Below are 21,271 nucleotides of genomic sequence, written 5' to 3'. Positions count from 1 at the left end.
ATGAGAATGTGAGGAATAGGAGAAGCCTCAAGAGTGGAGAAGACACCTTGAGAAGATGTCATATGGTGAGAAGCACCTGAATCCAGTATCCAAGGAACTTGTGAAGGAGATGCAATGGAAGCCTAAAATGCATGACCCTTTCCAAGATCTGATGTAGATGTTGAAGAGGTGGAAGAAGCCTGAAAAGAAGACCCTTGTGAAGTAGAAGAGGATGGAGAAGAAATAGTGCTCTTCTGAAGGAGAGCTTGTAAATCAGCAATCTATTTCTCATAGCCATCACATCTCTTCTGAAAACAACGTGCCTCATCATGAGATCCTTTTCCACAATAGGAACAGGTAGGAGTCTCAGTCTTTTTTTTCTCCTTCTTCTTAGAAGATGATGAACCAGTAGAAGAGGGGTCAAATATCTTCTTTGATGTCTGCTCCTGTGTAAGCAATGCCTGTGCTTGTGAACCTGAAAGTGAATCCATCTGGGTAATCTTGGACTGTTCACGGGTTAACCGATCACAAAATGTCTCAAAAGAAGGCATCCTATGTCTATCACCCAAGGCATCCATAGTGGAGTAGAAAGTGGAAGAGAAGATTTGATATTGTCCCTTTAACTTTGAGAGTATCAAAAAGATACACTCATCATCTGTTTTGTTCTTCCCACATCCTTGTAAAACTGCACGCAAGGATTTGAACTTCACTAGAAAGTCCTCAATGGTGGGAAAGCTTCTTGGTGACAAAGAAGTCAATTTTGCATCCAACTGAAGTGCTCGGAACTCATTCACCTGTCCAAACAAAGTTTGAAATCTCTGCCAATAGGCCTGTGGAGTAGTCAAACCATCCAGGTGAAACAACAGGCTATCTGAAATGTTGAGTGCAATAAGCCCCATGGCTTCATCCATCTTGTTCCTGTGCTATAGAATCTCAAAACATCGTTGCAGAATAGGCTGATGCTCATTCAGACAAGACCATAAACCTCTGGAGATTAGAAGTCTAGTCATTTGTGCCTTCCATGTGTGATAGTTGTGTGGTGTGAGAGGGGAAATAGAGGGATCCGCTATTGAGAGAAAGAAGACGGAAGTAGAAGGGTCTTAACTAAAGTAAATTATAGAAAAGAAAGACACCCCCCCACAATCGTACAAAAATATCTCCCAAATACCACAAAAAAAAACTAAGGAAAGCAAAAAATTGGAAAGGAACCTGGATTTGTTGATGCAGAATAAGAGGAAACAAAAGCCTCTACTTTGATGCCAAAAATGGAAGCTCAAATGAACTTAAAATCATGCAAAACCAGCACCAATGTGTCTGTCTCTAAGTCATCTTTCCGAAGCTTCTTTCGGATCAGAAAAAGACCTCCGTATGCTCAAGTTATAGCCAAAAAACTGACTGCTACTCCAAAAATGCACTTTGGAAAATTTCAGACACAGGCCTAAATTTGACGGTCATATGCCTGTCACAAGACTGTCGCCGACAAAAAAATCCATCACCGGCAAGGTGACGTCAGACACTGGGAAAGATACCAGAATATGACATCAGCAAATCTCTGTCAGGTGCCACGTGGCAGTCAATGAGTGGAAGCAGATGGTGCCACGTGTCGCTCGGTGGTTGGAGAGGCCGCAGGGCGGCGAAGCGATGAAAACCGCTGGTGGTGGTGGCGCCCGGGAGGAAAATCTGGCGGTGCCGCGATGGGAGCCGCTGGCGGAGCAGCCCGTCGGAGGTGCTTGAGTGGAGATCGGGTGGCCCCGCGGTGGCGCGTTGGCGCTGTTGTGGCGGTGCCCGATAAATTTTTTTTTAAATTTTTGCACTGTCGCGCGTCCGTACGACAATATGGCCAGACACTGAAAAAAAAAAAATTTTGGCCTCCCGGAGCTCTGTCTCCAAAAATGGAAAGTTTTATAAGAATTTTGACTATAAATGGCCTTCCAGATCTAATGGTGATGTCCGTTTGGGCTGAAAGTGCTCCAAAAATTCACTCTACCCCTGATTTGAAGAAAAAATTGCACAAACAAACTAGGGTTTGTGACTTCAAATCACGGCTTCAAAAATCCTTCAAACAAGAAGCAGCAGGGAGGCTCTGATACCATGTAGGAGTTGATGAAATCCAACTCCGCAGTCGCCAAGATCACCTACATGCAAATAGCTTGCTGAAGAGAAACCGAAAGAGCAAGAGCTTGAAGCAAACAATGCAAGAGAAAATATTTCACAATAGGAAAATGAAATTGCTATGTGAATGGATTGATTTACAATGAGAGAGAGACCGTTTAAAAAGGCCTCATGGAAGCTTGTAGAACAAGCTGGAAGGAGGTAGAGGACAAAAATGACAACTCAGCACATATCCTCAAAAAGTGGAATATGCTAAAAAAGGAGAAAACTCCTGAGTTGTCAACAACAACCACTATATGCATTAAATACTAAATATGCATTAACCTAAGTAAGCTTAAGTAATAGAATAAATAATTAATAATTAATTATTTACTCTAACAATATGCTTGTGGAGCAAAAAAGATATATTCAATCAGGAAGGATTAAGTATAAGCCATAATAGATATCTATAATTAGAAAATTTAGTTGCATTCAAATCAAGTCATCCCATTGTTACTCTAACCTTTGTAGCAGTGATCTAAATCTCTTAATAGAGTTGGCTTAATAGTTATTTGTAAATCCTCTAACAAGGTGGTAGTTCAATTGAATTGTCTTAAGACCTCTAACAAGGCCACTCCTAATAGGGTGATTAAATCCTTTAATATGGTCACACCTAATAGTTTATTTTTTAACCTTTAACATGGTTGTCTCCTAATAGGGCTCACTTCAGAAGAGTGAAATCAATAAATAGTTGCAATTGGTGGTTTTTTCCAAATTGGGTTTCCACATTAAATCCTAGGGTCAAATGTGTTCATGCTATTTTCTTTTATGTGTTTGAAACTAATTAATAGTAAGGGTAATCATAGATAACATTTAAATATTTTCATAATCAGTACTTACCAAGTTACATCATTTTATGTGTGTTTACCAAGCATCCATAGTATTCAGTTTTCAAACTTTATTTTGTACTAACATCTAAGAGATTTGAGATTTATTTTAGTAGTAACTAGTTCACCCCTCCCCTCTTAGTTACTCCTCTTATATTTCCAAAAATTGGTATTAGAGCTTTTGGTTCTTGTAGAAAAGGTTTCAAGGACCTAAGCTAAAGATTAGGATGTCTTATAGAAAAGAGATTTCCAAGCTGAATAGAGACAATTTGATAGCATGACAAGGACTTATGAGGTTACATTTGGCTACTATGATTGATTCAAGGTACAAATATCTTGATGCTAAATAGAAGACTCCCACTGGAACATTACCAGTTGAAAATATTGTTGAAAGGAAGAATAATAACATCATGATGATTGATATTGCATTTGCTCTTAGTTATGCTAAATTTGATGAAGTCAAAGACTACAAAATAACTCATGATATGTGGACCAAACTAAAAGACATATATGGAGGTGATGACATTGTAAGAAGAGCTAAAGCTAAAAGTCTTAGAGGTGATTTTGATCAGATGAAAATGAGAGAAGATGAGAATATTGTAAAATATGTGGAAAGAATCAAAGCAAGTGTAAGTGCAATCAAAGCATATCCAATAGACATTGAAGATAAAATAGTTGTAAGAAAGGTACTTAGAACTCTTCTTCTTATTTATGCAATTAGATTGTATAATATTCAAGAGATGAGATGTGATCCAAATAATAAAATATCTTTGGATGCTCTAGTTGAAAGATTGATAGGTTTTGAGTTAGATAACTTTGATAACTATGTTCCTAGTTCAAAGGTTATTGAATTTTCTTTTAAAGATAAACTCTCACTCAAAAAAAAGGATAAGAAATCAAAGTCTAGTCAATCAAGAAGTGAAGAAGAAGAAATAAAAGAAAGTTTAGATAGTGATCTTGAAGTTGTTGAAGCTCTACTTGCAAGAAAGTATTCCAAAGGTAGAGGAAAGTACAAAGTTAAAATTCCTTTGATCTATTTTTCTTATGAAGAAGTTGGTCACATTGCTGCAAGTTGTCCAAACAAAGAAATCAAAGATAAAAAGAAAAGCAATAAGCACAAAGGAAAAAAGAATTCCAATAACTACAAGGATAAAGGTAAGAAATCTTGTTTGTAGCTAAAGATTCTAATAACAATGAAGATGAAATGGTATATATTGCTATAAAAGATGAATTTGATGATGAAGGATATAAGATGACACTTGTCTCTCATGTTAGAAAAAATGATATATGGATTATTGAAAGTGGTTATTCACATCATATGACTGGAGATAAAATAAAATTTTAGCACATGAAATATTATGATGGAGGTAGTGTGAGATTTGGAAATAATGAACCTTGTAACATAAAAGGAAAATGATGTATTTCATTGACTAAGGAACTTATATGTGACAATGCTTATTGGGTTGAAGGACTAAAGCATAATCTACTAAGTGTGGCATAGTTGAATAACATTGGATTCAAGGTAGAAGTCATGAATGGACAAGCTAGACTACTAGATGGAAAAGGAAATTTGGTTGGATCTGGCAAGCAAACAAAAGGTAATATATTTTATCTTGATTTCGATGAATGTTCATGTTTTATTGCTCAAGTAGAAGAAAGGTGGTTATGGCACAAAAGACTATGTCATGTAAACTTTGATAATCTTTTTAAGATAAGCAAACATAGAAGAGTAAGAGGTATTCCTAGTTCGAAGAAACTTGATATGGGTTTATCCAAGAATTTCTAAATTGGTAAGAAAAATTAGAAGCCTTTCAAAAGTTTAAGTTGTATCTAGCAAGAGTAGAAAAAGAAACTAGAAAGAGGTTGAAATGTTTAAGATCAGATAGAGGTTGTGAATTCATCTCCAATGAATTCAATAATTTCTAAATTGAAAGAGGAACTAAAAGACAATTATTAGCCCCTAGTACACTACAACATAATGGTATAGCTAAAAGAAGAAACAAATCCATCATGGATTGTGCAAGAAAATTGATGATTGAAAGGAATGTTGCTATCTAATATTGGAAGGAAGCTATCAACACTACAGTTCATACCTTGAACATACTACAATTGAAGAAAAATTCAAACAAAACTCCTTATCAACTATGGTATGGCTACAAACCTAATGTAAGTTACTTGAAAGTATTTGGAAACAAATGTTATATCTTGAAACAATCTAGAAAAGGAAAATTTGATGTAAAAGGTGATGAAGGCATATTTCTAGGATACTCCTACAAAAGTAAATCATACAAATGTTTGAATTTGTCTACTCATAAAATAATAGAAAATGCACATGTTAGAATTGATGAGTTTGTAGAAAAGAGTGAAGAAGAAAGCAACAGAGAATCAAAGGATTACAAAAGATTTGTTTACGATAAACCTAATACCTTTCCAAACCTATCTAAAAGAAATGAGGCTTTATCTCCCAAGTCCCCAAAATCCCCAATAGTTATTGAATTGTAGATAGTGCAAGCCGAGTCATAGTCTGAAGGACCCGAGTCATAGTCTAAGGCTATCAAGCTAGTTAAAACTGAGTCTGATGGACTCGAGTCATAGATAGTAGGACCCGAGTTTGATACTGAATTTCATGATGAAAATAGTGGAACTCATTCAAAACCCAAAGAACTTGTGTTAGCGAGATATGTTAGAAGGCATCATGCACCTAATCAGATCATTGGAGACAAATCTGATGGAACAATGACAAGAAGAAATTAAAAGGTACATGTTTACTTACTGAATTTGAACCTCGAAGTGTTAAAGATGCTCTGGAAAATGAAATTTGGGTTGAAGAGATAGAATAGATAGAAAAGAAAAAAACCTAGACTCTTATTCCTAGACCTAAGAATAAAAATGTAATTGGTACAAAGTGGGTGTTAAAAAATAAGCTGAATGGAGATGGAAAAGTTTCTAGAAACAAGGCAAGACTGGTATGTAAAGGTTATTCTCAAGAAGAAGGTATTGATTATGGTGAGACTTTTTCTCCTGTTGCAAGATTAGAAAGTATTATAACTTTACTAGCATATGCAACACACATAGGATTTAAGGTATATCAGATGGATGTTAAATATACATTATTGAATGGAATTCTTGATGAGGAAGTCTACATTAAACAACCAGAAGGTTTTGTAGATCTAAGCAAAAAGAGACATGGTTTACAAGTTACACAAAGCATTATATGGTCTTAAGAAAGCTCCTAGAGCTTGGTATGAAAGACTTCATAATTACTTGGTAAAGATTGGATTTCAAAGAATAAATGATAACAATGTTCAATATATCAAAGAAGGATTAGACAAGAAGATTATGTTGGCAGAAATATTTGTTGATGATACTTTATTCACAAGAATTGATGACTTGTACAAAGAATTTTTAAAAGAAATGAGTAAAGAATTTGAGATGTCCATGTTTTGTGAGATATAATTCTTTGTTGGGTTGTAGATACAGCAGAACAAAAATGGTATCTACATCACTCAATCTAAGTATATCAAGGAGATACTAGAGAAGTTTAGAATGGAAGATTCAAGACCAGTTGTAACCCCTATGTCTACTAGACATAAGCTTTCCAAGAATGATGGTTCCAAAGAACTAGATTAGACCACATACACATCAATGATTAGAAAATTGTAGTATGTAGTACATACAAGGCCTGATATTACACTAGCAGTTGGTATGGTGGCAAGATTCTCAACAAATTTTAGAAAAAATCACATGATGGCAATCAAGAGAATCATGAGATATCTAAAAGGTACTAAATGTATATGAGAAATATGTTAGCAAGTAATACTAATCTATTCAAAAAAAAAAGCATTAACTAGCATATAACCACAACATAAATGAGAGACTAAAGAGGAAACCCCAATTAGAAATGTGAGCCAAATGAATGGACTCTCCCAATGGGATTTAGCTCCTTGCTTGGTAGATGGGTCTAAAGGTTGGGATGTATGCTCAAGGTTCCCAAAAACTAGCTTCAATGGAGATGAAAAATGGCAAATTGGTAGCTTTGTGAGCTCTCAATTTGGTATCATAAGGGTATGGTTGATGGCTTTTGGCTCTCAAAAGGGCATTATAACTTTAGCTCTAAGATTGTGATGAAATGGCTTGGGAGGGGATTCAATTTATAGGCTAAGGGCTTGAGGGATGGAGGGCTAAGATGGAAGGAAAGATGAAAGCTTAAGGAGGGCTAGGATGCACTCAAAAGGGAGCACATGGATTGTACTTGTTTAGCACCAATTAGGGAGTGACACATGTCACAAGGTGAGTGGATGGAGGAAAGGGGAAGGATGAGTCAACAAAGGAGGCTCAAAGGATAATATTTTCATAAAGACCCTTCATTATGGCTAGTAAGAGCTTGTAAGATCTTGTAAGAGTCTTTATGGCTTTTGTAAGAGCATTCAAAGCTTAGTGGTTGGGATATTTTGAGGGGAGTTGAGATTGTTGACTTTCTTTGGCTTAAGAAAGTCTTAAGCTTGTTTAGGGAATGTGACAACATTAAGGGGTGGATTAGGCTTGGGTTTAGGATTAGATTAGGAATGTTAGAGTTTTGCAAGTGGATGGCATTCATGAGGGTGGGTGAGTTAGTGACTAAGCTTAGTTAGTATGGGTGGATGGGGTGGATTAGGCTAAAAAGAGGGTTTAGGAATAAGTTAGGGGCTTTTTAGATTTGAGGATTTTATTTATCAAATAGGTTTATTTAATAAATGGGGATTTTGGGTTTAGATAGAAGAATAGGATTTAATTGATAAATAATAGGTTATTTGATTTATCAATTAGGACTATAGATGATTAATTAAATTAATCAGCTAGGGGATGGCAAAGGATTCATTAAATAGGAATTTAATTAATGATTCCTTTAGAGATAACTAAATAGGATTACTAAAGAAATGTAATCAAATTTAGGTGTCTACATTTTGCCCCTCTTTGACATAGTGTTGAGACAACACTATTTCAAAGAAGTTCGAATGAAGACGACACGAGGAAGATGTTTTAGCAACGAGGTTTCCCCAGTCTCGAATAAGAAGAGGAGAGACTAGACTTAGATGATGCCCCCTCAAGAGGGCAACAGGGAGAGAAATGAGGCTTGACAACTTCTTGAAAAGTACAAGAAATTGAGATGAGCTAAGACACAGGTTGACAAAGAGAAGGCGATGAATTAGCTCAAACTCTCACTATGAGAGGATGATAAAGGGAAATCAGGGGCACAAGAGGAAACAAGCTTAAGACTCTTGGGATTGGGGGGAGGATGAAGGAGCAGAGCGCTATAAAAGGAATTCAGGATGGAGAGATGGATGATGGGATTAAAAAGCTAATGCAACAGAATTTCAAAGAGTCAGATTAGCGGAAGATGGGTTTTCAGAGATCCCTAGGACTAGGATTGTGGATCTTGAAAGATGATGCTTGGTGGATTGATTTGATTGGTGGATCCCTAAGACTAGGATTGTGGATCCCTAAAGCTAAGCATGAGGAGCAATTCAAAGAGATACTGATGCATAAGATGGGATAGGAGAGACGGATTCTAGATATGGATGGGGGATAATGGAGATGAAGGGATTCAATTGAAGCTTTTTGAGCGGGGGGATACTTCAAAAAGAAGTACCACCATGTAGTTGAGCACTAGATTTGCTATAGGACTATTGGTTAATTTCCAAGGTTACCAAGAACATCAAGGCTTGTTCACCAATTGTCCATAGGACTGACAAACTGACTCGAAACAAACATGCAAGGGTTTCCCCAGCATCACACATGAATCCCAGAGGAAGCAGTGTGGAACCGACACTGGGTAACCCACAAGCAGAAAAGAAAAACAAACAAAAGACCTGATCAAGACTTTACGCTCTAATTTCCCCATTCGTAGCATACCATGATATGGAAGATCATGGAAACCTTGAGGAGGGAACAAGGAGATTGCTTGGAAAAGATACTTCAAGACCCAAAAGGGAAGATTCCAAATCAAAAGAAAGTGAAAATCCAAAAGAGAGTCATTTGCCAATGAGATGGGTAGGATGAGGTACTAACGGACCAAGATCAAACATGAGGAAAGCTATATCCTGCAAGGACCTATCGGAGAGCACCTAAGCTAGTGGATCGGGATGAGTGGTGCATCTGGCAAGCTGAACTAAGAAGAATAACACTTTGGTGACAAGAGATCTAGCTAAAGGATGCATTGGAATAGCTAACCAAGGGTTGTGTGATGTGTGCAAGATGCTAATCAAGGATGAACTGACATGAACGCTAGATAGATACAATGGTACTAAGCTAAAGAGGATGTACAAGCTGACGGACCAAGATATGTTACAAATGTACAAGTTTGTTCATGTTTTGGTTTTTGTGAGATGGAAATATTTGTGAAGGATGGGATGTCTACAATAGTTGATAGGTGGATAGGTAGATGGTTTGCAAAAAGTTTAAGGAAAATGGGATTCTTTGTGTGCATGTGATAGGATACAAGCTAGGATACAAGATTATCTACAAGCTGGAGTATGGTACAAGCTTTGGACAAGATTTGGATATACAAGGTATGGTACAAGATTTAAAAGGTATAATACAAGCTTTGGTACAAGATTTTACAAGCTATACAGGGGGTATTTACAAGCTTCATCAGATTTTGGATATTTGGTTGGAACACCAAGGGAACAAGCAGGTATTTTATGGGATGGTGAATGGATGGATGAGGGATAGGATAGTGATAGATAATGGATTAGTCTTAGTACACAAGGCGCCTGAATTACCAGGTTTTCACCAAGGTACCTATCCAAGGCGCTTGAATTGTCAAGTTTTCACCATTGGACGCTTATTTCTCTTTACTATTTTTATTTTGTATTTTTCAAAAGCTGGGTATACCAAGGATCTTCAAGCATAGAACTTCTTGAGATGAATGATGTTAGTAGAATCATTCAAGAGTTCTCCTTCCGGTGTAGATAGCTGATAGGCTTTGGAGCCAAAGGAAGCAGTGACAACATAAGGACCAAGCCATGTAGGTTCAAACTTGCCTTTCTTTTCTCGATCTGCTTGGACTTTCATGTTTTCTTTGAGGACCATGTCACTTGGCTGAAAGTGTCATGGGGAACCTTCTTATTGATATTCCTTTTGAGATGAGTTTGATAGACTGTGAGATGATCATAGGCTTGTTGTCGCTTCTCATCTAAGAGATCTAGCTGGGTGAGCCGAGCTACTCTGTATTCTTCATCTGATATTTGCCCTTGCAAAGATATGCACAAGGAGCAAAGTTTAACCTCTATAGGTAGTACCACTTCGGCACCATAGACATAGGAGTATGGAGTTGTGCCTATGGATGTACGGAAGGAAGTTCGATAGGCCCATAGGGCTGGATTTATTTGTAGGTGCCAATCACGGCCAGAATCATTGACAACTTTCTTTAGGATTTTGAGGAGGGTTTTGTTAGTTGCCTCTGCCTGGCTGTTACCTTGTGGGAAATATGGTCTAGAAAAGCGGTGATGGATGCGAAGGGAAGTGCATAATTTTTCCATGTTGAGATTTTCAAAGTTACCTCCGTGGTCAGTGAAGATGGTGGATGGGATGCCGAAGTGGCAAACAATGTGGTATAAGATGAACTTGGAGACCTGAACTCCTGTAGTTGAGACGAGGGGGACTGCTTCCACCCATTTAGTGAAATAGTTTGTAGCTGTTATTATCCATTTATGTCCATCAGATGAGAGGGGTGTGATAGTTCCAACTAGATCAAGGCCCCAAAAAATGAAAGGCTAGGGTGGTCCAATAGGCTGTAGATCCTGTGCTGGAGCGTGCACAAGATTTGCATGCTGCTGACATGGGAGACACTTTCTGACAAAGTCACAGGAGTCTTCTTTAATGGTAGGCCAATAGTAGCCTTCTCTAAGGATTTTTTGCACTAGGACAATACCACTCGTGTGGGCACCGCAAAGTCCAGAGTGTACTTCCTTTAACACCATCATGGCCTCATTTTGGTCTAAACATCGAGAGAGAGTATCGTGATAACCCCAATGATATAGGGTATTGGCTATGATAACATAATAGGATGATTTTCAGATGAGGTTCTGTCGTTGGGTACATGTGAGGTGAGGGGATATGATACCATCGTTAAGGTAAGCGTGAATCGCATGGTACCAAGGGGATTGGGGACCAACCAAGATACAAACAAGGTTTGAATCCTAATTTGCATAGGTGGGTGTGAGGAGCTATTCCACTAAAAACTCATACTGTGTAGCTACTTGGGGAATTTCCAAGAGCAAGCCTATAGTAGCCATAGCATCTACTGCTTTGTTCTGTATTTGAGGCACTTGTGTAAATTGAAGCTTTGTAAAATGTTGGGTTAGCTGATCAACTAGCTCTTTGTAGGGTGATAGCTTTTCATCTTTGGTTTGATATTCATTTAGGGCTTGCTTGATGATGAGCTGAGAATCGCCAAAGATGTGTAGCTCAGCAATGTTCCATTCTGCAGCTATCTTTAATAATGCTATGAGGGCCTCATATTCAGCTATATTGTTGGTGCTAGGGAATTGTAGCTTGAAGGCTTTTGGAATGTAATCTCCTTGAGGTGTGACCAACAATATTCCTGCCCCTGATCCATGAGATGTGTATGAGCCATCAAAATAAAATTTCCATGGGGGTTGTTCTTCAATTAGATAGATATGCTCATCTAGAAATTCTGTGATCAATGGATAAGCATCTATTAGAGGTGCATCAGCTAGGTGATCTGCTATAGCTTGCCCTTTGATTGCCTTTCTATCCACATACTGGATGTCAAATTTGCTAAGGAGCATAACCCATTTTGATGGTCGTCCTGTGAGTGCTGTTCTAGAGAGCATATACTTGAGAGGATCAATTTTGGAGACTAGTTGGATGGTATGACTTAGCATGTAGTGATGAAGCATTTCAGTTGAGAAAACAACTGCCAAACAAGCTTTTTCCATAGGAGTGTAATTGAGTTCATAACCAACTAGGGTTCTACTAATGTAGTAGATGGCTCTTTCTCTACTATAATCATCAAGCTGTGCTAGAAGTGCCCCTAGAGCAGTAGACATTGCAGATATGTACAAAATTAGGGGACGACCAGGAACTGGTGGAACCAAGATAGGGGGATTGATGAGATACTGCTTGAGATGGTCAAAGCTGCACTGACATAAAGGATCCCACTTGAAGTTCTCATCCTTCTACAGTAAATGTGAAAATGGTGTACACTTATCTGCAAGCTGGGAGATGAAGAGTCGAACGGATTGAAGCTTTCCTTGAAGAGAGTGAAGCTGTCGTAGTGTCTAAGGAGGAGGCATGTCTAAGATAGCCTTGACCTTCTTGGGGTTGATCTCTATACCTTGTTTAGAAACTATAAAGCCTAGAAGCTTGCTAGATGTGACCCCAAAGGCACATTTCTTGGGATTCAGCATGAGATGATATTTGGCTAACCTATCAAAGACTTTCTCTAGGTCATCAAGATAATCCATGAAGGTATGAGAATTGACCAAAATATCATCCACATAATCCTCCAAAATGCTATGGATGAGATCATGATAAATGGATGTCATAGCTCTTTGATAGGTAGCCCCAGCATTCTTTAGGCCAAAAGGCATCATGTTGTAGCAAAAGGTTCCCCAAGGGGTAGTGAATGTTGTCTTATGCTAATCCTCTTCTACAATCTTGATCTGATTATACCTAGAAAATCCATCCACGAGGGACAAAATTTCATGTCCAGTTGTAAGATCTACAATCATATCGATGTTGGGCAAGAGAAAATCATCTTTTGGACAAGCTTTGTTAAGATCTCTAAAATTAGTGTAGATTCTGATGTCACCAGAAGGTTTAGTGACGGGGACTATGTTGGAGATCCATTCTGAGTAGTCAATAGGTCGGATAACCTTAGTAGCTAACATTCTTTCTAATTCAGCTTTGACCAATAATGCCACCTTGGGGTGCATTTTTCTAAGCTTTTGTCTAATGGGCTTGATATTTGGGTCGACTGCAAGATGATGAACTACAAGCTTTGGATCAAGCCCTGGCATGTCCTGATATGACCATGCAAATTGACCAATGTTCTCCCTTAAGACCTCAAAGAGGAGGTCAACTTGGTCTTGTGATAGGGATGCAACAATGTGAACAAACCTAGGGATCTCTGAAGAACCGATGTTGACTTCCCTAGTATCCTCAATTAGAATAGAAGATATCTCTGGTTGATTATCTTGAGGAGATAATGCTAAATCTTCATGTTCTGCTTATGGCTTTGGATGTTCTTGCTGAGGGGTTCTCTTCCCTACCTTAGCTAGTCTCAGATTCACCTTAGTTCTAGTTTTGGGTGTATCGGAAATAGGTTGGGGATTTTCTTCAAAATACCCCTTGGGATCTAGCTTGTAGATATAGGCAAAATTTGGCTTTGTTTTCTTGTGAGGAGTTTCAGCTCCCATGAATCTTAGAAGTGCCTCCTCTGATGTGAACTCATCAATGTGTATGATGCTTGGTTGGTCCCAATCTATGAGTTGTGGATGGGTGAGTCATAGGTCAATGAGGTGGAATCTCCTTAGCTTTGTGATATGTCGGTCTTCCATGGGCATGTGGATCAAGTGGGAGTGCCCCAACAATAAATGCATCTGATAGACTATACTCTCCACAACCTTTGTTATTGATCTTCACTGTAGATAGGGTAGAGGCAATGATGGTTTCTAGGTCATTATAAGTGTGGGATGAACTGGTGATGGATGTGTCGATATCAATTCCAGGGCAATGGTTTGTATATGAAGCTTCAACTGCATTGCAGTAAGCAAAGGGTTCTAGATCGGCATGGATGGTTACCTCACTACCTTGATGCAAAAATTTGACGCACTGATGGTAAGTAGATGGAATGGCTTTCATGGCATGAATCCATGGGCGACTGAGGAGGATGTTAAATGGTAGGTTTTGATCAATAACATGGTAGAGTGTCTCTTGGATGATTGGCCCAACCTTGATTGGCAGCAAAATAGTTCCTTCTGCGGTTCTTTCCAAGTTGTCATAAGCTTTGATGGTGATAACCTTACTGATGATATCTGCCTTAGTATACCTAGCTTGTTTTATGAATTTATGGTGCAAATATTCAAGGCTGATTCATTATCTATCATTACTCTTTTCACAAAAAAGTTGGATACCATGATGGGTATGCGAAGTGGAACGATGTGTTCTAGCTCGACCATGGCTATGTCGGTGGGTTTGAATGATAGGGCACATGAGGATAAGAGGTGTCCAACAAGATTATGAAAATTAGTAGCATTGATATCCAAAGGGACACAGGATTCTATGAGAGCACTATCAAAGATGTTCTTGTTCATAGGACTAGTGCGAAGAAGGTCTAAAATGGAGATTTGGGCTGGCATGTTCCCAAGGTGTTCCAAGATATTGTACTGGCTTTTTGATGGAGCTAATGGTGTTGGTGTAATGGGTGGGCCTGCAATGATAAATTGTGCTCTTTGAGTCATGACTGCACACTCATTATTTGGTCCTTGGATATTGATAACATTGACGGAAGGCTCTTTCTCGGATATACAACCTATAAGGCTACCATAGTCTATATAGGATGAAGTGTGGTCATTGTTCTTCCCATGCTGTTGGTTTGGCTGACGGTTGTTGGTGTTGTTGTTGTTGGTTTGGATAGGTGCTTTTCTAGGATTTTGATTGTTGTGAGGAGGAAAAGCATTTTGATAGATCTGTAAGCCTGCATTGGGAGAGGTTTGGGCACCAACAGTGATTTCCTTCCAATCAATGAGGTCCTGCACATAGTCTTTCAGTTTCATGCATCTGAGGGTAGTGTGACCTTTTACCCTATGAAATTTGCAGTACTCATTATCCTTGTACCATGCAACTTTGGATTGGCTTGGGTCAATTTTCTGGGTAGGAGGAAGTTTGATGAGGTTTTCCTTGACTAATTTCTCAAAAATGACATCCAATGGCTCACCAAGGGGTGTATAATTTCTAGGTGCAAGTTGGAATCTGTGTTTTTGTCCTGCAGCTACATTGATGGCATTTGCTTGATTGTTAGACCCTTGAAAGTTGGGTCTTGGATTGTGGCCTTGATAGCTTTGGTGATTCTACTGTTGTTAGTTGATAGCTTGTTGATTATGTGGTTGATATGGTGGGTTGGACTGCTTGTGAGAAGGACCAACAATATTCACATGTCTAGTGTCAGTGATGCCATCTGTTGCAACATGCTTGTTTTTGTTCCAATACCTAGACTTGTCATTGGAATGTGATTGATTTTGGTTGGCTTCCTTGTAAATCTTGACCACACCATCTTTAATGAGTCCTTGCTCAAGGATCATTCCTTTCTCTTTGATATCTTTGTAGGTCTGCAAAAAGTTCATGGTCATGTGGTGAGCCAAGCTAGGATGGGCATTATCAATAAACATTTTCACCACATGGCGCTTTGGCAAGGTGTAGGATATGCGGGTGGTAAGGGTTTGCATCTTTGCAGATATTCAGCAAGGCTTTCTCCACCTTTTTGCTTAGTGTGGACAAGGTCAACTATTGATAGCTCTGTTTCAACAAGATGGGCATATTGGGCTACGAATGCCTCAGATAATTCAGCAAAATTTTTAATTGTGTCATAGGGGATTCTATAAAACCATTCAAGATCTGGTCTAGCCAAGATTTTGGGAAAAAGGTGCAAGAGGAAGACATCATTGTATGCTACATCTTGGCAGTGCATGTAAAATTCTTTGATATGTGTGATCCTATGGGCATGACACAAGATTGACTAATGATCCTATGGGCATGACAGGAGATTGACTAGGACAATACCACTCATGTGGGCACCGCAAAGTCTAGAGTGTACTTCCTTTAACACCATTGCGGCCTCATTTTGGTCTAAACATCGAGAGAGAGTATCATGATAACCCCAATGATATAGGGTATTGGCTATGATAACATAGCGGGATGATTTTTGGATGAAGTTCTGGCATTGGGTACGTGTGAGGTGAGAGGATATGATACCATCGTTAAGGTAAGCGTGAATCTCATGGTACCAAGGGGATTGGGGACTAACCAAGATACAAACACGGTTTGAATCCTAATTTGCATAGGCGGGTGTGAGGAGTTGTTCCACTAAAAACTCATACTGTGTAGCTTCTTGGGGAATTTCCAAGAGTGAGCCTATAGTAGCCATAGCATCTGCTGCTTTGTTCTATATTCGAGGCACTTGTGTAAATTGAAGCTTTGTAAAATGTTGGGTTAGCTGATCAACTAGCTCTTTATAGGGTAATAGCTTTTCATCTTTGGTTTGATATTCATTTAGGGCTTGCTTGATGATGAGCTGAGAATTGCCAAAGATGTGTAGCTCAGCAATGTTCCATTTTGCAATTATCTTTAATCCTGCAATGAGGGCCTTATATTAAGCTATAGTGTTGGTGCTAGGGAATTTTAGCTTGAAGGCTTTTGGAATGTAATCTCCTTGAGGTGTGACCAACAATATTCTTGCCCCTGATCCATGAGATGTGTATGAGCCATCAAAATAAAGTTTCCATGGGGGTTGTTCTTCAATTAGATAGATATGCTCATCTGGAAATTCTGTGATCAACGGATAAGCATCTATTAGAGGTGCATTAGCTAGGTGATCTGCTATAGCTTTCCCTTTCATTGCCTTTCTGTCCACATACTGGATGTCAAATTCGCTAAGGAGCATAACCCATTTTGCTGGCTGTCCTGTGAGTGCTGTTCTAGAGAGCATATACTTGAGAGGATCAATTTTGGAGACTAGTTGGATGGTATGACTTAGCATGTAGTGGCGAAGCTTTTGAGTTGAGAAAACAACTGCCAAACAAGCTTTTTCCATAGGAGTGTAATTGAGTTCATAACCAACTAGGTTTATACTAATGTAGTAGATCGTTCTTTCTCTGCTATAATCATCAAGCTATGCTAGAAGTGCCCCTAGAGCAGTTGGCATTGCAGATATGTACAAAATTAGGGGATGACCAGGAACTGGTGGAACCAAGATAGGGGGATTGATTAGATACTGCTTGAGATGGTTGAAGATGTGATGACATAAAGGATCCCACTTGAAGTTCTCATCCTTCTTCAGTAAATGTGAAAATGGTGTACAGTTATCTGCAGGCTGAGATGAAGCATCGAACAGATTGAAGCTTTCCTTGAAGAGAGCGAAGCTGTCATAGTGTCTGAGGAGGAGGCATGTCTAAGATAGCCTTGACCTTCTTGGGGTCGATCTCTATACCTTGTTTAGAAACTATAAAGCCTAGAAGCTTGCCAGATGTGACCCCAAAGACACATTTCTTGGGATTCAACATGAGATGATATTTGGCTAAAATATCAAAGACTTTCTCCAGGTTAGCAAGATGATCCATGAAGGTATGAGACTTGACCAAAATATCATCCACATAATCCTCCAAAATGCTATGGATGAGATCATGAAAAATGGCCGTCATAGCTCTTTGATAGGTAGCCCTAGCATTCTTTAGGCCAAAAGGCATCATGTTGTAGCAAAAGGTTCCCCAAGGGGTAGTGAATGTTGTCTTATGCTGATCCTCTTCTGCAATCTTGATCTGATTATACCCAAAAAATCCATCCATGAGGGACAAAATTTCATGTGTAGCTATAAGATCTACAATCATATCGATGTTGGGCAAGGGAAAATCATCTTTTGGACAAGCTTTGTTAAGATCTCTGAAATCAGTGCGGATTCTGATGTCATCAGAAGGTTTAGTGACGGGGACCGTGTTGGAGATCCATTCTGAGTAGTCGATAGGCCGGATAACCTTAGCAGCTAACATTCTTTCTAATTCAAATTTGACCAATAATGCCACCTTGGGGTGCATTTTTCTAAGCTTTTGTCTAACAGGCTTGATCTTTGGATCAACTGCAAGATGATGAACTACAAGCTTTGGATCAAGCCCTGGCATGTCCTGATATGACCATGCAAATCGACCAATGTTCTCCCTTAAGACCTCAAAGAGGAGGTCAGCCTGGTCTTGTGATAGGGATGCAGCAATGTGAACAAATCTAGGGATCTCTGAAGAACCGATGTTGACTTCCCTAGTATCCTCAATTAGAATAGAATATATCTCAGGTCGATTATCTTGAGGAGATATTGCTAAATCCTCATGTTCTGCTTGTGGCTCTGGATGTTCTTGCTGAGGGGTTCTCTTCGCTGCCTTAGCTAGTCTCAAATTCACCTTAGTTCCAATTTTGGGTGTATCAGAACTAGGTTGGGGATTTTCTCCTAAATACCCCTTGGGATCTAGCTTGTAGATATAGGCAGAATCTGGCTTTGTTTTCTTGTGAGGAGTTTTAGCTCCCATGAATCTTAGAAGTGCCTCCTCTGATGTGAACGCATCGATGTGTATGATGCTTGGTTGGTCCGAATCTATGAGTTGTGGATGGGTGAGTGGTAGGTCAATGAGGTGGATGGATAGTTCTTGGAGAACAGAGTCTCCGAGGGAGATTTGGTCTAGGATATCATCGTAGGCTCTCTTTTCAACTTCCTCAGGAATGTCTTTGATTTTGATAAGGTGGCAGTGAATGTTCGAAAAAGCGTGACCGTTCTCATTGGTGCCCCCAGTTGTGGGTATGCCAAAGCCAAGACCTGACTTCAATTCCCACTTGTGTGCATCAATCGGGCACTGCATGCCTCTTTCTTCTGTTCCTAGACCACCACCTTGATAGTTCCATTTATCAGTGATGAGCTTATGTCCTTGGGGATACTTTTGGCTGAAGTTATCAAGGCGTGCTTGATTTCTTTGAGGTGCATCCTTATGTAACCATTTGTTGATATCTGGACTGAGCTCCTCATGAAGAGGGATTTCTAAGGATACAAAGGTTGTTGGGCCAAACTATTTGAATCGAGGAGGTGGAATCTCCTTAGCTTTGTGATATGTCAGTCTTCCATGGGCATGTGGATCAAGTGGGAGTGCCCCGACAGAAAATGCATCTGACAGACTATACTCTCCACAACCTTTGTTATTGATCTTAATGGTAGACAGGGTAGAGGTAAGGATGGTTTTTGGGTCATTATAACTATGGGATGAGCTGGCGATGGATGTGCTGATATCAATTCCATGGCAATGGTTTGTATATGAAGATTCAACCGCATTGCAGTAAGCAAAGGGTTCTGGATCGGCATGGATGGTTACCTCACTGCCTTGATGCTAAAATTTGACGCACTGATGGTAAGTGGATGGAATGGCTTTCATGGCATGAATCCATTGGTGACTGAGGAGGATGTTAAATGGTAGGTTTAGATCAATAACATGGCAAAGTGTCTCTTGGATGATTGGCCCAACCTTGATTGGTAGCAAAATAGTTCCTTCTGTGGTTCTTTCCACGTTGTCATAAGCTTTGATGGTGATAACCTTACTGATGATATCTGCCTCAGTATACCCAGCTTGTTTTATGAATTTTAGGGTGCAAATATTCAAGGCTGATCCATTATCTATCATTACTATTTTCATGACAAAGTTGGATACCATGATGGCTATGCGAAGTGGAAGGGTGTGATCTGGCTCGACTACGGGTATGTTGGTGGGTTTGAACGATAGGGCACATGAGGATGAGATGTGTCCAACAAGATTACAAAAATTAGTAGTATTGATATCCAAAGGGACATGGGATTCTATGAGAGCACTATCAAGGATGTTCTTGTACATTGGACTAGTGCAAAGAAGGTCTAAAATGGAGATTTGGGCTGGCATGTTCCCAAGGTGTTCCAAGATATTGTACTGGCTTTTTGATGGAGCTGATGGTGTTGGTGTAATAGATGGGCCTACGATGTTAAATCGCACTCTTTGAGTAGTGAGTGCACACTCATTGTTTGGTCCTTGGTTATTGATAACATTGATGGAAGGCTCTTTCTCGGATATACAACCTATAAGGCTACCATAGTCTATATAGGATGAAGTGTGGTCATTTTTCTTCCCATGCTGTTGGTTTGGCTAACGGTTGTTGGTGTTGTTGTTTTTGGTTTGGATAGGTGCTTTTCCAAGATTTTGATTATTGTGAGGAGGACAAGCATTTTGATAGATCTATAAGCCTACATTGGGAGAGGTTTGGGCACCAACAGTGATTTCCTTCTGATCAATGAGGTCCTGCACATAGTCTTTCAGTTTCATGCATTTGAGGGTAGTGTGACCTTTTACCCTATGAAATTTGCAGTACTCATTGTCCTTGTACCATGCAGCTTTGGATTGGCTTGGGTCAATTTGCTGGGTAGGAGGAAATTTGATGAGGTTTTCCTTGACTAATTTCTCAAAAATGACATCCAATGGCTCACCAAGGGGTGTATAATTTCTTGATGCAGGTTAGAATCTAGGTTTTTGTCCTGTAGCTACATTGATGGCATTAGCTTGATTGTTAGACCCTTGAAAGTTGGGTCTTGGATTGTGGCCTTGATAGCTTTGGTGATTCTGCTGTTGGTAGTTGACAGCTTGTTGATTATGTGGTTGATATGGTGGGTTGTACTGGTTGTGAGAAGGACCAACAATATTCACATGTCTGGTGTCAGTGATGCCATCTGTTGCAACATGCTTGTTTTTATTCCAATACCTAGACTTGTCATTGGAATGTGATTGATTTTGGTTGGCTTCCTTGTAAATCTTGACCACACCATCTTTAATGAGTCCTTTCTCAAGGATCATTCCTTTCTCTTTGACATCTTTGTAGGTCTGCAAATAGTTCATGGTCATGTGGTGAGCCAAGCTAGGATGGGCATTATCAATAAACATTTTCACCACATGGCGCTCTAGCTAGGTGCAAGATATGCAGGTGGTAAGGGTTTTCCATCTTTGCAAGTATTCAGCAAGGCTTTCTCCACCTTTTTGCTTAGTGTGGACAAGGTCAACTATTGATAGCTCTGTTTCAACAAGATGGGCATATTGGGCTACGAATGCCTCAGATAATTCAGCAAAGTTTTTAATTGTGTCATAGGGGATTCTATAAAACCATTCAAGAGCTGGTCTAGCCAAGCTTTTGGGAAAAAGGCACAAGAGGAAGACATCATTGTATGCTACGTCCTGGAAGTGCATGTAAAATTCTTTGATATGTGTGATAGGGTCTTCTTTTCCTCTGAATTTGTCAAATTTGGGTACCTCAAAGTGTTTGGGAAATGATGTCATGGTAATGGCTTTTTCAAATGGGTAAGGACACACATTCTCAAACTTGAATGTCTTCAGATCATTCCCTTCTTGGATGGCTTTCAGAGCTATCTTCATTTGCTCCCATTCTGAATTCATAGGTGATGGCTGGGGTGCCCCCAATGTAGGAGTGCCTTGAGGTAGGTATGCGCTAGATGGGGCCACTGAATACGGATGGCTGTGAGGGATTTG

At 39.4% G+C, this 21,271-nt stretch overlaps 1 protein-coding gene across 1 annotated transcript in view; it reads right to left on the bottom strand.

The window, feature by feature from the left end:
• The window catches only part of LOC149559881 (uncharacterized), an 89,819-nt gene that overhangs the window by 21,262 nt on the left and 47,286 nt on the right, over nt 1-21,271 (bottom strand). Inside the window, exon 2 of the mRNA XM_089827502.1 lies at nt 386-897. Coding sequence (XP_089683628.1) covers nt 386-897 — 512 coding nt within the window. The remainder of the gene's footprint in view (nt 1-385; nt 898-21,271) is intronic.

The sequence above is a fragment of the Cupressus sempervirens genome, chromosome 4 (assembly GCF_028749045.1).
Source record: "Cupressus sempervirens isolate cs-2001-9-10 chromosome 4, ASM2874904v1, whole genome shotgun sequence".
NCBI lineage: Eukaryota > Viridiplantae > Streptophyta > Pinopsida > Cupressales > Cupressaceae > Cupressus > Cupressus sempervirens.
Note: the sequence above shows the minus strand (reverse complement) of the source record. Positions and strands in the feature narration are given on the sequence as shown.